An 11584-nucleotide genomic window follows, 5' to 3' on the forward strand; every position below is an offset into this window, starting at 1 on the left:
GTCCCTGGCTCCTTTCTTTTACCAGTTCCGCCTATGTGAAGATAAGTCTCAAAAGCCCTGCTTGACCATGGTTGGCTTCACTTGTAAGAATGGAGTAAATGATTCCTCTGTGTTGACCCTCCTCTTTGTAGACTGGACACTGGTTCAAGTCCATCTGGTGGGGTCTCCTCGGCCTCCTTGATCAAGAGGACAGGTGACCCACCACAATTACAGGACATTTTGAGAAATGCTCACAGTCCCCTGGAACTAGTCGACCTAGGAGGGCAAGGAGCAAAAACTGTCCTTTATGTCCCTCTGACAAAATTAGTATAGGCCTCAAAGTATGTCTGTTAAACATCCAAGGAGGTTAGTTCCACCAGTCTGGTACTTTTAATTACTGTGAGCCGTGTAGATGAATCTTGGGCAAAGACCAATTGTCCTCAGATAAACCTTACCTAGACATACATTTTTTGATCTGCTATGTATAATTTGTCAGCAGGTTGTTGGACTAATATGGTTCCCTCTGGTTTTTAAAACTAGCTAGGCATTATTTATCTTTCACATTGTCTCACCCCTCCATCATGTTTTTCCCACTTAAGATGCCCCCATTCCCCCCCTTTCTCCTTTAATAATACCCTTCTCTTATGGTCCTATGTCTCTTGAGCTCCTTCTTTCCCTTTATCCTCTAGGTTCCTTGTATACCCTTACCTCCCCACTCCCTTAAAGTAACCCAATTTTTATCTGCATCTCCCTTATTAAGACCTGTTTCCTACTGTTCTTCTCTTTCAGGTTCTTTCTTTTCCTTTACCCCCCTGTTTCCTTTCCAGTATCTTGGTTCCTATAGTTATGTCTGGATACATACTCACTTATTAGAGTTTGGTTCTAGGATCCACATAATGAGGGAGAACATATGTCTATTTTTTCCCCCCTGGGTCTGTGTTACTTCACTTAGTATAAGAGTTCTAGTTCTGTCCATTTACCTGCAGATTTCATGATTTCATCTTTACTGCTGAGTAAAACTCCATCGTATAAATGAACCACATTTTCATTATCCACTCATCAATTGAGGGACACTTAGGTTGCTTCCATCTCTTAGCTATTGTGAAAAGAGCCCAACAAACATGGATGTACAGGTGTCTCTGCAATAGGATGAGTTCTTTGGGTATATGCCAAGGAGTGGTATAACTGGGTCAAATGGTAGGTTCATTTGTAGTTTTTTAAGAGTTCTCCACACTGCTTTCCATAGGGGTTGAACAAGTTGTTTTTTAATTTTTAAAATTTTTATTTAATTTACTTTTGGGGGGGTGTATATGGTATGCTTAAGTATGTGGGTGGGTGGGTGCGCACCATTGAGCATGTATGGAGGTCAAAAGACAACTTTTGGGAGTCAGTTCTCTGCTTCTTCTGTGAGTTCTGGGGCTCAAACTACGGGTCTCAGGCTTGTACAGCAAGGTGTTACCGCTGAACCAACTAGCAGCCATTGAGTCTTCTTTTTTAAATGTCAGTAATCAGGATTTACCTTTATTGTTATTCCCAAATATAGAAAAATCCTTTTTTTTTTTTGTCTTTCTGAGACAGGGTCTCCCTGTAGCCCCAGCTGTCCTGGAACTCACAGAGGTCTGCCTGCCTCTGCCTCCTGAGTGCTGGGATTAAAGACGTGTGCCACCATGCCCGGCTAGAAAAAAATCCAAAATTTTTTATAGAAAAAAATTTACTTGTTTTTGCTTCTGTAATGGTGATTAAAACTTGGTATCTAGTGTATAGAATGTTCAGTAACAGAAAGTATATTCACAAAGCTGCAAGTGGAGAGACAATTTGATTCTCTCTTCTTAGCATGTGTTGCTTGCTGTTGTTAAAGGTATCTCTGGCCCCACAGAATTGGCTGTAATTGGAAAGCTGATATCCTTCCTGTCCTTTTTTTTTTTTTTTTTTCGGTCTTCTTGAAATAGGGTCTTCATGTAGACCCAGCTGGCTTGGAACTTGCTATGTAGACTAGGTTAGCCTCAGTCTCACAGAGATCTGCTTGCCTCTGCCTCCTGAGTGCTGGGATTGTGGGATTTAATCCCGGGCATACACTACCATGCCCGGCTCCCATATAAATTCGAAGCAAGGCATGCCAAGACACTGAAATGCCTGTCATTTCACAAGGAAGAAGGAAAGGCTGGTTAGGGTGACCTTCAAAATCAGTCCCAAACCTTGAGAATGTATAGCTGGGTTATCTATTTGGTAGTGACTAATGAGTATCTCATTTCTTCTACTTGTTGGTACGAAACAGTGAGACCGTTTAAGCGGAAGCATCTTACAGCTATTGACTGTCAACATTTGGCCCAGAGCCATTTGGCCGTGACCCAGCCCTTCATTCGGAGATGGACGAACAGAGATCCGAACCATGGCCTCTATCCTAGACCCAGAACAAAAAGAGGAAGTAGGGGTATGTCTTGCAAACAGTATGTATTTCATCTGTAGTCTCTGTGGCCTTTGAATGTCTCTCAGTTCAATGAAAGTATTTGTAAATGTCATTGCTTTGATTTTCTAATCCTGTTGTAACAGTTTGACATTTTGTTCATTATATAAGTTTTCCATGGAAATTCTACCTAATGAGAGCCCAGGGGAACCTGTTACATGCTAATTACAAAGTGATAAAAGACACAGACTCTTGTCGCTATTGCTCTAATCCACAAGCATTGTGATTTCTTGACTTTTTATTAGTCTCTGTACAATCTCTCAGGAGGTCCACTGGGTCATTATTTTTCCTCCAAAATATTCCTTCATGTGGTGGCTTTTTGTGGTTTTTGGTACGGGGATTGAACCCAGGGTCTCCTGTAGGCAAACGCTCTATCAGTGTGCCGCATCCTCAGCCCTCTTTGTACCTTTTAAAATGTTGTGATGGGGATCTCACTAAGCTTCCCAGACTGGCCTTGAACTCGCTGTGTCGCTCAGGCAGCCCTGAGCTTGTGATCCTCCTGCCTCAGCCTCCTAAGTAGCTTGGATTATAGGTCTGCACTACTAGCCTAACTTCATCTGGTGCTTTATGTAGATTGTGCCCCTTGCTACTTAGAATTTGGACTGCTAAAATAAGCCTTCTCCTTGACCAGGTTTTATTTTTCTTCCAAATCAACTGGAACATACATTATTGAGCTAGTATTTGTGACCATGATCATTTTCTATCATGTCACAACTGTTCTTGAGAACCCATTACAGGGGGCTGGAGAGGTGGCTCAGCAGTTAAGAGCACTTGTTGCTCTATCATGAGGACCAGAGTTTGGGTGGCCAACTGTTATCTGTAACTCCAGCTTCAGGGGATCCCACACCCTCTTCTAATCTCTGTGGGTACCAGCATGCATGTGCACATACTGCACCCCCCCAATTAATTAAAAAATAAACCTTAAAAAAAAACCTGTTGTAGAATATTTCTAATTTCAGAATCCAGTGTAGTTGAAATATGCATTTCTCAAATCTGGGACTACTATAACCAGTTATATGAGGCAGTTGCAGACTTAATAATGTATTCTGATAATGAACCTGCTTTGTGTGGATGTTACCTGTGTTGTGCATTCGTCACAACTTTGAACACGATGCTGAGTGTGTAGTAGGATCTTTACCAGTGGTATGACTGAATTTGACATTTAGGAAATATCAGGCTTTAGCTAGGCCTTGTTGATGTCAAACTCTGGGTCTCTATCCTGTTGTTCTAGAAACACTTATAATTGATGCCCTTTCCCCAAGGAGAAGTAGTGATTTCATATAATGGCTGATTCTGGTTTCAGTCCATTCTGTTTCCAAAGAAAGACTTTTGGTTTCACCATTTGGAAAGGAACCATGTATGTTATGTTGATATTATTTATTTATTTATTTATTTATTTATTTATTTATTTTGAGACAGGGTCTCCCAGCTGGCCTGGAACTCACTATGTAGAGCAGGCTAGCCTTGAACTCAAAGAGATCTGCTTGCCTCTGCCTCCTGAGTGCTGGGACTAAAGGAGTGCACCACCACGCCTGGCTACTACATTAATTTTTAGGATTTAGAAAATGCTATGCTAATGCAAGCAATCACCATCATTTGGTGTTTCCTACCTGCCTGAACAGTTGTGAGGCGAGAATCTGTCGTTGTATTCCTCTCAGAATTAGATGTACTCAGTAAATGCTGACTGAATAAATGTAAAGACGAGACTAGGTGTCACTCAGTAATATGAAAAAGTTCAACTTACAATTTTAAGATACTGTATTATTTTTATTTTTTGTGTGTGATTGTATTGCCTGTTTGTATGTAAGTGCACCCACGTTATGCAATGCTCAAGGAGGTCAGAAGAGGACGTTTGATCCCTTGGAACTGGAGTTACAAATAGTTGTTAGCCACCATGTGAATGTTGAGAACTGAACCTGGGTCCACTTCAAGAGCAGCCAGTGCTCTTAACTGCTTTTAATTTTAAAAGTGTAAGCTTGGGGCTGAATAGATGGCTCAGTGTTTAAGAGTACTGGCTGCTCTTGTAGAGGACCCACGTTTGCAGCACCCATATGGTGGCTAATAACCATCCATAACACCAGTTCCAGGGAGATCTGATGCCCTCTTCTGGTCTTCATGGGCATTTCATGACATGGATGCCTTACATATAAGCAGGCAGAACACTCATGCACATAAAATTAAAAAAAAAAAAATTAAAAAGTGCCGGGTGTGGTGGTACACACCTTTAATCCCAGCACTTGGGAAGCAGAAGCAGGCAAATCTCTGTGAGTTTGAGGCCAGCCTGGTCTACATAGAGAGTTTCAGGCCAGCTGGGCCTACAGGGAGACCCTGTCTCAAAAAGACCAAAAAAAAAGTTTCAACTTCACGGGAGGAAATAAAAATAAACTGATTTTAACTCTGCCAAATGAGTAGAAATTTCTGAACCCGATAAAGCATGTTTCTGAACCTAAAGCATGTTTCTTTCTGCTTAAGCAGAGTTGCTGTTGCAGGAGCGAGCCAGGGGAAGTGCACTGTGTGAGTGGATGTGCAAGTGTGAGCAGTCATTTCCTTTCTGTCTGTCCATTCACGTGTCTGCTGTGCAGTCTGACCTTGTATATGTATATGTTTTCAGGGCAGAATGTAGGCTGATGTGCCAACAGTCGTCTCTGGCTAAATATGCATGTGATTATTTTAAATTAGCTATTTGTATAACCACCTGACCCATAAACACATCCTTGACACATCCTTGTTAAGTGGTCTTGTTTGGGACTGCTGTGGGTCAGCAGTCAGTGATTATATTTTATCCATTGTTTTTGGTGTCTCTCTGCAGGTGGAGGATGTCAGAGGTACAACCCTGAGTTCTTCCTAGCTGACCACCAGCAGTGCACCAATGACATGGCCAAAAGCCGTTCTGTTGGCCAGGACAGCTGTCAGGACTCTGAGGATGACATGATCTTTCCTGCTGAGAGCAGCTGCACTGTGCCTCAGGAAGGTTATGGAGAAGGGAGGTTGGGCTCATCAGGATCTGCTCCAGCCCCCAGGAAGCGCCCTCAGTCATTTGAGGAAGAGAGTAGTGAGGCTACAGAGACCAGCCAGTGGGATGGAGTTGCTAAGAAGATGCCACGCCATTTTTTGTCCCCATCATGCACGAGGTCTAGGGAGGCCAGGCAAGAAGCCGGGGATGGTTTGTCCCAGTGCCCTGCAGAGTCTAGAGAACCTGGCCAAGACATTGAGGACATTGGTCCTGACCCTATTCCTGACTCATACTATGGGCTTTTTGGAACCTTGCCTTGCCAAGAAGTACCGAGCCACATTTGTAGCCTGCCCACCGAAGTCCTGAGGCACATCTTTGCCTTCCTCCCCGTGGAAGACCTCTACTGGAACCTCAGCTTGGTGTGCCACCTTTGGAGAGAGATAATCAGTGACCCACTGGTGAGTTCAGTGCTCAGTTCCCCATCAGTACATGGGTTAACATCACTCAGCGCAGACATCTGAGGGGAGGACCTCCTCAAAGAGGTGGTTTCCGTTTGCTGGTCATGAAGAATGCCTACTCCAGGGCACCTGGGCCTGAGGCTGGCCTCATCCTACTCTTGCGGAGTCCTTCTGTACTGCTCACATTGCCTGTTTTCTCTCTTCCATACATGATATTCTGGGCCTTGATTGTAGACTGCATGTCTTTGGTTCACCATGAGTTCTAATCCCTTTGTCCCACTTAGAGTAAGCTCCCCATCTTCTGTTGCCATCTCCAGGCCTTCCCAGTTGTCTATAAGTTGACAGCTGATGCTGTCCAGTACAACTTCATCCTTTTTCTGTGCCTTTTTTTTTTTTTTTTTTTTTTGGTCTTTTTGAGACAGGGTCTTTTTGTAGCCCCAGCTGCCCTGGAACTCACTGTGTAGACCAGGCTGGACTCAGTCTTACAGAGATCCGCCTGCCTCTGCCTCCTGAGCACTAGGATTAAAGATGTGTGCCTGGCATTCCATGTCTCCTTTTTTCTCTCTCCTGTTTGAGTAACTTTTAATACTTCAGTCTCTCCCTGTGCGTAGACTTTGGGCAGAGGGACGTCCCATGTTCCTGCCTACCTTCTCTTTGCTTTTTGTTTAATCGTGTTGGACTACTTTGACTAGGACTGTCATCTGTCCAGCAGAGAGGGTGGTGTTGTCCCCCTGGAATCTTCCTTATTCTTTGTTTGATGTTTCTTTCTTCATGGGTCTTGATACAAGTGCTGTTTATGGTAGAGCTTAGCCTTCAGACCAGTGTTTTTTTTCCTTCTTCGAATGTTCATGACACTCTTGATTTTTCTTTCTCTTTTTCTTATGGTGATCTAAATGATACCTGTAGCATTTAAGGTAAAATTCAGTGTGTTATTTTGTGGCACCATGGCGGCAGCGACACCTCCAACTGCAGCGCCCTGGGTCTGGAGACCCCCTCGGGTTTGGATCTGACATACCACAAGCTGACTTTGCCCAGCCGATGCAGGAAAGCTAAACTTTTCTTTGAGATTTTGGAGGACATTTCATGTCATTTTAGCTTTCGGGGGGCGGGGGGAAGGTCCTAGTTCCTATTTTCAGAGAAGTGTCTGTTTCCAGCTGGGATCCCAGTTTGTGTATAGTATTTCTGTCAACCAAATTGAGAACTCTGGTGTGAACTGAGTACCTGGAGGTGCTTCTGTTCGAACAGTGCCCTTCTGCAACAGTGATGCGATGGATTGGTTTTCAGTAATCAGTCGTAGCTGTCACGTGCTCTCCCCGTAGGTCGTGTCTGGCTCTCATGTCATGGCAGTGCTGCCACAGAGGAGTTGGGCAGTATTCCCTCCGCTTCAGGTTTTGGAAGTGTGAGAAGTCCTGTGTGGCTTGTTCATTAACCATTGTGCAGGATTCCCCAGGGAAGCCATCTGGTCCTGGGTTTCTCCATGCTGGGAGTCTTAATTTTTTCATTCTGTCTCTTTACTCATTATCATCTGTTTAGATTTTGTTTCTTCATTCTTCAGCCTTCGTGGTTGAGTGTTTCTAGGAATGTATCCATTTCTTCCAGTTACCCAGTTTCTTAGTTCCTGGTTGTTTGTGCTGTTTTTGTAATCCTTTTATTTCTGTGGTGTTGCTTTCAATGGTACTTTGACTTTTTATTTTAGTTGTTAGTTTTCTTAGTAATTCTACCTGAGGGTTATTATTACTATTGTTACTTTTAGGTTGAATTCTTACTCTGTACCCAGGTCAGCTTCACACTCTCTATCCTCCCGCTTCAGCAGCCTCCTAGCACTGGGATTCCAGGTGTACACTGCGGTGTCCAGCTCTGCTCTAATCTTTGTAATTCCTTTCTTTTGTTAATTTTGGACTTTGTTTTTTAGGACTTTGAGGTATGTGGGTAGCTTGCTCATTTCAGTCCTGTTTTCTCAGGACTGGGGATTGAACCCAGGTGTTGCACATGCTAAACTGTGTTCTGCTACTGAGCTGTGCCTTCAGTCACTCTTCTGTTTTTTGGTCTTTCTGAGACAGGGTCTCCTTGTAGCACCAGCTGGCCTGGAACTCACTGTGTAGATCAGGCTAGCCTCAAATTCACAAAGATCTACCTGCCTCTGCCTCCCAAGTGCTGGCACTAAAGGCATGTGCCACCATGCCTGGCTTTTTGTTTTAAATATAAGTGTTTTAGCCGTAAGCTTCCTGACTAGCAATATTTTCACTGTGTCTCATAAGTTTTGGTATGTTGTATTTTTATTTTCATTAGTCATAAGTATTTTCTAACTTTTTTTGTGACTTCTTCTTAGATCCATTGGTTATTCTAAGAGTCCACTGCTTAGGCAGATGTATTGATATATGCCTGTCATCTGAACATTGGGGAGGTGGAAGCAGGAGGATCATGAGTTTGAAGCCAGCTTAGGCTTACACATATCAAGTACCAGGCCAGCCTCAGCAACATGGTGAGACCTCACCTCAATAACAAAATTTTTAAAAAGTGGCCTAATTAATTAATTAATTTTTCTTTTATTGTTGCTTGTTTTTTAATTTAATTATTTTTGGACTTTTTGAGACAGAGTCTCCCTGTAGCCTCAGCTGGCCTAGAACTTGCTATGTAGACCAGGCTGGACTCGAACTCACAGAGATCTCCCTGCCGAGGACAGAAGAGGCTGTCAGAGCCCCTGGAACTGGAGTTACAGATAGTTGTTAGCTGCCATGTGGTGCTGGGATTTGAACCCGGGTCTTCGGCAAGAACAATCAGTGTTCTTAACCGCTGAACCATCTCTCCAGCCCCAACAAGCTGTTTTAATTGATTGGTTTGTGACCTGTTGCGTGGTCTTTCTTGGAGAATGATGTTACTTGAAAAGAGTGCCTATGCAGTGGCTGTTAGGTGGCGCATTCTCTATGGGTCAGTCAGGCTCAGGTAGGCTTGCCATTGACTCCTTCCTCCAGCTGTCAGTGCAGGTCAGAAGTGGGCATCCGATCCTCTGTATGTCTGGGAGTTTGGTCTTACTGTTTCTTTACCTGATTGTATCTTCCTGGTGAAAACCTCATTGTATAACATGGTCATTACATAATGTCTTTCTTTGTGTCATGTAACAGTTTCTGACTTACAGTCTAATAGTACAGCCATAGCATTACTACTGGACCGTCCCTGGAACTTTGAGCTGCTGCTGTCCTGATGTTTTAGATAACGAAGCTGAAGCCCTAGCTTTCCCACGTTCTGTGTGAGAACCAAGACCAAGGCCCCGTTGGCTAGTTCAGCCCAGTCATGTGTAACTCCTGCTCAGCTCAGCTTCCACTTCTCTCCTCTGCTTGCCTTTCATTGGTGGGTTTTCCCTGTTGGTGACCCAGTCTGCTTCCTAAGAGTCATGACTTGTATGTTATTTTATTTTGTTTTTCAACTGCATAGTTCATTCCTTGGAAAAAGCTGTACCATCGATACTTGATCAACGAAGAACAAGCTGTTAGCAAAGTTGACGGCATCCTCCTGAGTCACGGCATAGAAAAGGAGTCCGACTTGTGTGTGCTAAACCTCATACGGTGAGTCTGTCCTCCCGTTTGGGAGTCAGTTTTTGAGTGCTTCTCACACAAACTTACTCACTGTTGTCTTCCTGACGCTGTACAGATACACAGCCTCCACCAAATGCTCCCCAAGTGTAGACCCCGAGAGGGTGCTGTGGAGCCTGAGGGATCATCCTCTGCTTCCTGAGGCCGAGGCCTGTGTGCGACAACATCTACCTGACCTCTACGCAGCTGCTGGGGTATGTGATTAAGAAACTGTGGGGGACCATGGGGTGGCGACACCCTTTCTCACTGAAAGAAAAGTGTATTGGTGATTAAGAGTAGCTGAAGATTATTTTAAAATTTACGTTGAGTATCTGAGTAGCATGACACATTAATCTTCTTAGTGGTCTCTGGGGAAATAAGAGACCATATCTTGTTAATTCTTGGATTTGGAAGGAACTTCAAGAAACATTTAGTCCATTCTGTTGTGGCATCCTCTGAAGTATTCCTGAAAGCTAGTTATCTAGCCTCAGAACACTTTCAGTGTAGGATCTATTTAATGAGATGGCCCTGTCCTTGTGATAGATTGGATAACTTGAAGGGGAGGAGGGGAAAGGTCTTTCTACAGATACAGTAAAGTCAAAGCTGGAAGTGGCCATCAGGTTTCCAGTTCTCCATCTTCGTGCTTCTCTTCACAAAGGGGTTTTGGTGCTTTGTGTTGGGGGCTGCAGGCTGCCTTTATCTGTATCATGTTAGCCAGAGGGTTGAATCTGGCTTCTGCATTTTACTTTCTGCCTTGAGTGGAATTTCTGCTGCAGGTGGTAGAGTGTGTTCTTTTCACAGATGGTTGTGCCAAGAAGGGCATGAAACTTTTCTTTCCTGGAGTGCATTATTCTTATTTTTTTTGAGACACGCTCTCACTATGTAGCCTTGGCTGCCTTGGAATTTACCATATATACCAGGCTGGCCTTGAACTCACAGAGATCCACCTGCCTCAGCCTCCTGGGATTAAAGGTGTGTGCTACCATGCCCGCCTTGGAGTGCAGTCTTTAACAGTTATGTAAGAATGATAAGTGCTGGGGTTGAGCTCACTGGGAGAGTGCTTACATAGCAAGTGAGTCCCTGAGTTCAGTCTTTTAACACTAGAGAGAGAGAGAGAGAGAGAGAGAGAGAGAGAGAGAAGAATGAAAAAAATGGATATCCCTTATTGACTTTGTTAGTGAATAGTTTCACAAAATACATTTTAAATAACATCATACTTATATAACAATATTTAACAACTATTAAATAAGAAAAAAGTAAACTTACATTATAATTGTAGGGAATTGACAGTCTTGATGATCCTCAGCACCTAAAGATTGAAGTCTTCCTTTGTCTCTCCGTCTTTGGTGTCTCCAGGTAGGCACCCATTAGCTAGTTATGCTGTTTTGACTCTGCTGAGGTCTTGAGCTCACCCTAGCCTGGAGAGGAGGGATGGGTAAATGAGAGGGAGCTCACATTTTTGGAGTGTCACCTCTATGCAAAGTTCCACGTTGTAAATGTTTAATTAAAGGCATCCAGGATCTCAGCCAGTTCGTAGTTAATGCTTAATCAGTCTGGGCTCATTTCAGGCGGCCCTTAGCTGGCAGGAGAGTCTGAGGCTCGACTTTCCTCACTAGTTTTCTGGTATGAGTCTTCTGATTGTGGCTGGGCCTGGGTCTCTCCTCCCATCCTGCTGTCCTCTTCACAGGGCGTTAACGTCTGGGCCTTGGTGACAGCCATGGTGCTCCTCTCCAGTTGCGTGAATGATATCCAGTGTCTGCTCTTCTGCCTCAGGAGACCCAGGTCCACAGTGACCATGCCAGATGTCACCGAGACCTTATACTGCATAGCTGTGCTCCTCTACGCCATGAGGGAGAAGGGGATTAACATCAGCAATAGGTAATACCCTGGGAGGAAGGGAGGAGTTGCTGTGATGAAATGAGACGTCCTGGACCTGGCACTTGCTCCTCCTCTCTTCCCAAAGAGAGTGAAGGACTGGGCTGTGGAATGCAGGTGCTGTGCTTCACAAATACAAAGTGCCTATAGGCTATGTATTCCTGTGTGCTGAGATGACTGTACTATGTATTCCTGTGTGCTGAGATGACTGTACTATGTATTCCTGTGTGCAGAGATGACTGTAGGCTATGTATTCCTGTGTGCTGAGATGACTGTACTATGTATT

General features: G+C 44.0%; 1 protein-coding gene across 2 annotated transcripts in view; it reads left to right on the plus strand.

Annotated features, from left to right (window-relative positions):
• The window catches only part of Fbh1 (F-box DNA helicase 1), a 62167-nt gene that overhangs the window by 11722 nt on the left and 38861 nt on the right, over positions 1-11584 (plus strand). Inside the window, exons 2-6 of one of the 2 annotated variants that reach the window (XM_029557149.1) lie at positions 2255-2426; positions 5253-5854; positions 9287-9417; positions 9503-9638; positions 11111-11301. In XM_029557149.1, coding sequence (XP_029413009.1) covers positions 2369-2426; positions 5253-5854; positions 9287-9417; positions 9503-9638; positions 11111-11301 — 1118 coding nt within the window. In that variant the 5' untranslated portion in view covers positions 2255-2368. The remainder of the gene's footprint in view (positions 1-2254; positions 2427-5252; positions 5855-9286; positions 9418-9502; positions 9639-11110; positions 11302-11584) is intronic. The other variant, XM_008855047.1, reaches the window with a different exon arrangement.

This window comes from Nannospalax galili, unplaced genomic scaffold (genome assembly GCF_000622305.1).
Source record: "Nannospalax galili isolate Female #2095 unplaced genomic scaffold, S.galili_v1.0 scaffold4128, whole genome shotgun sequence".
NCBI lineage: Eukaryota > Metazoa > Chordata > Mammalia > Rodentia > Spalacidae > Nannospalax > Nannospalax galili.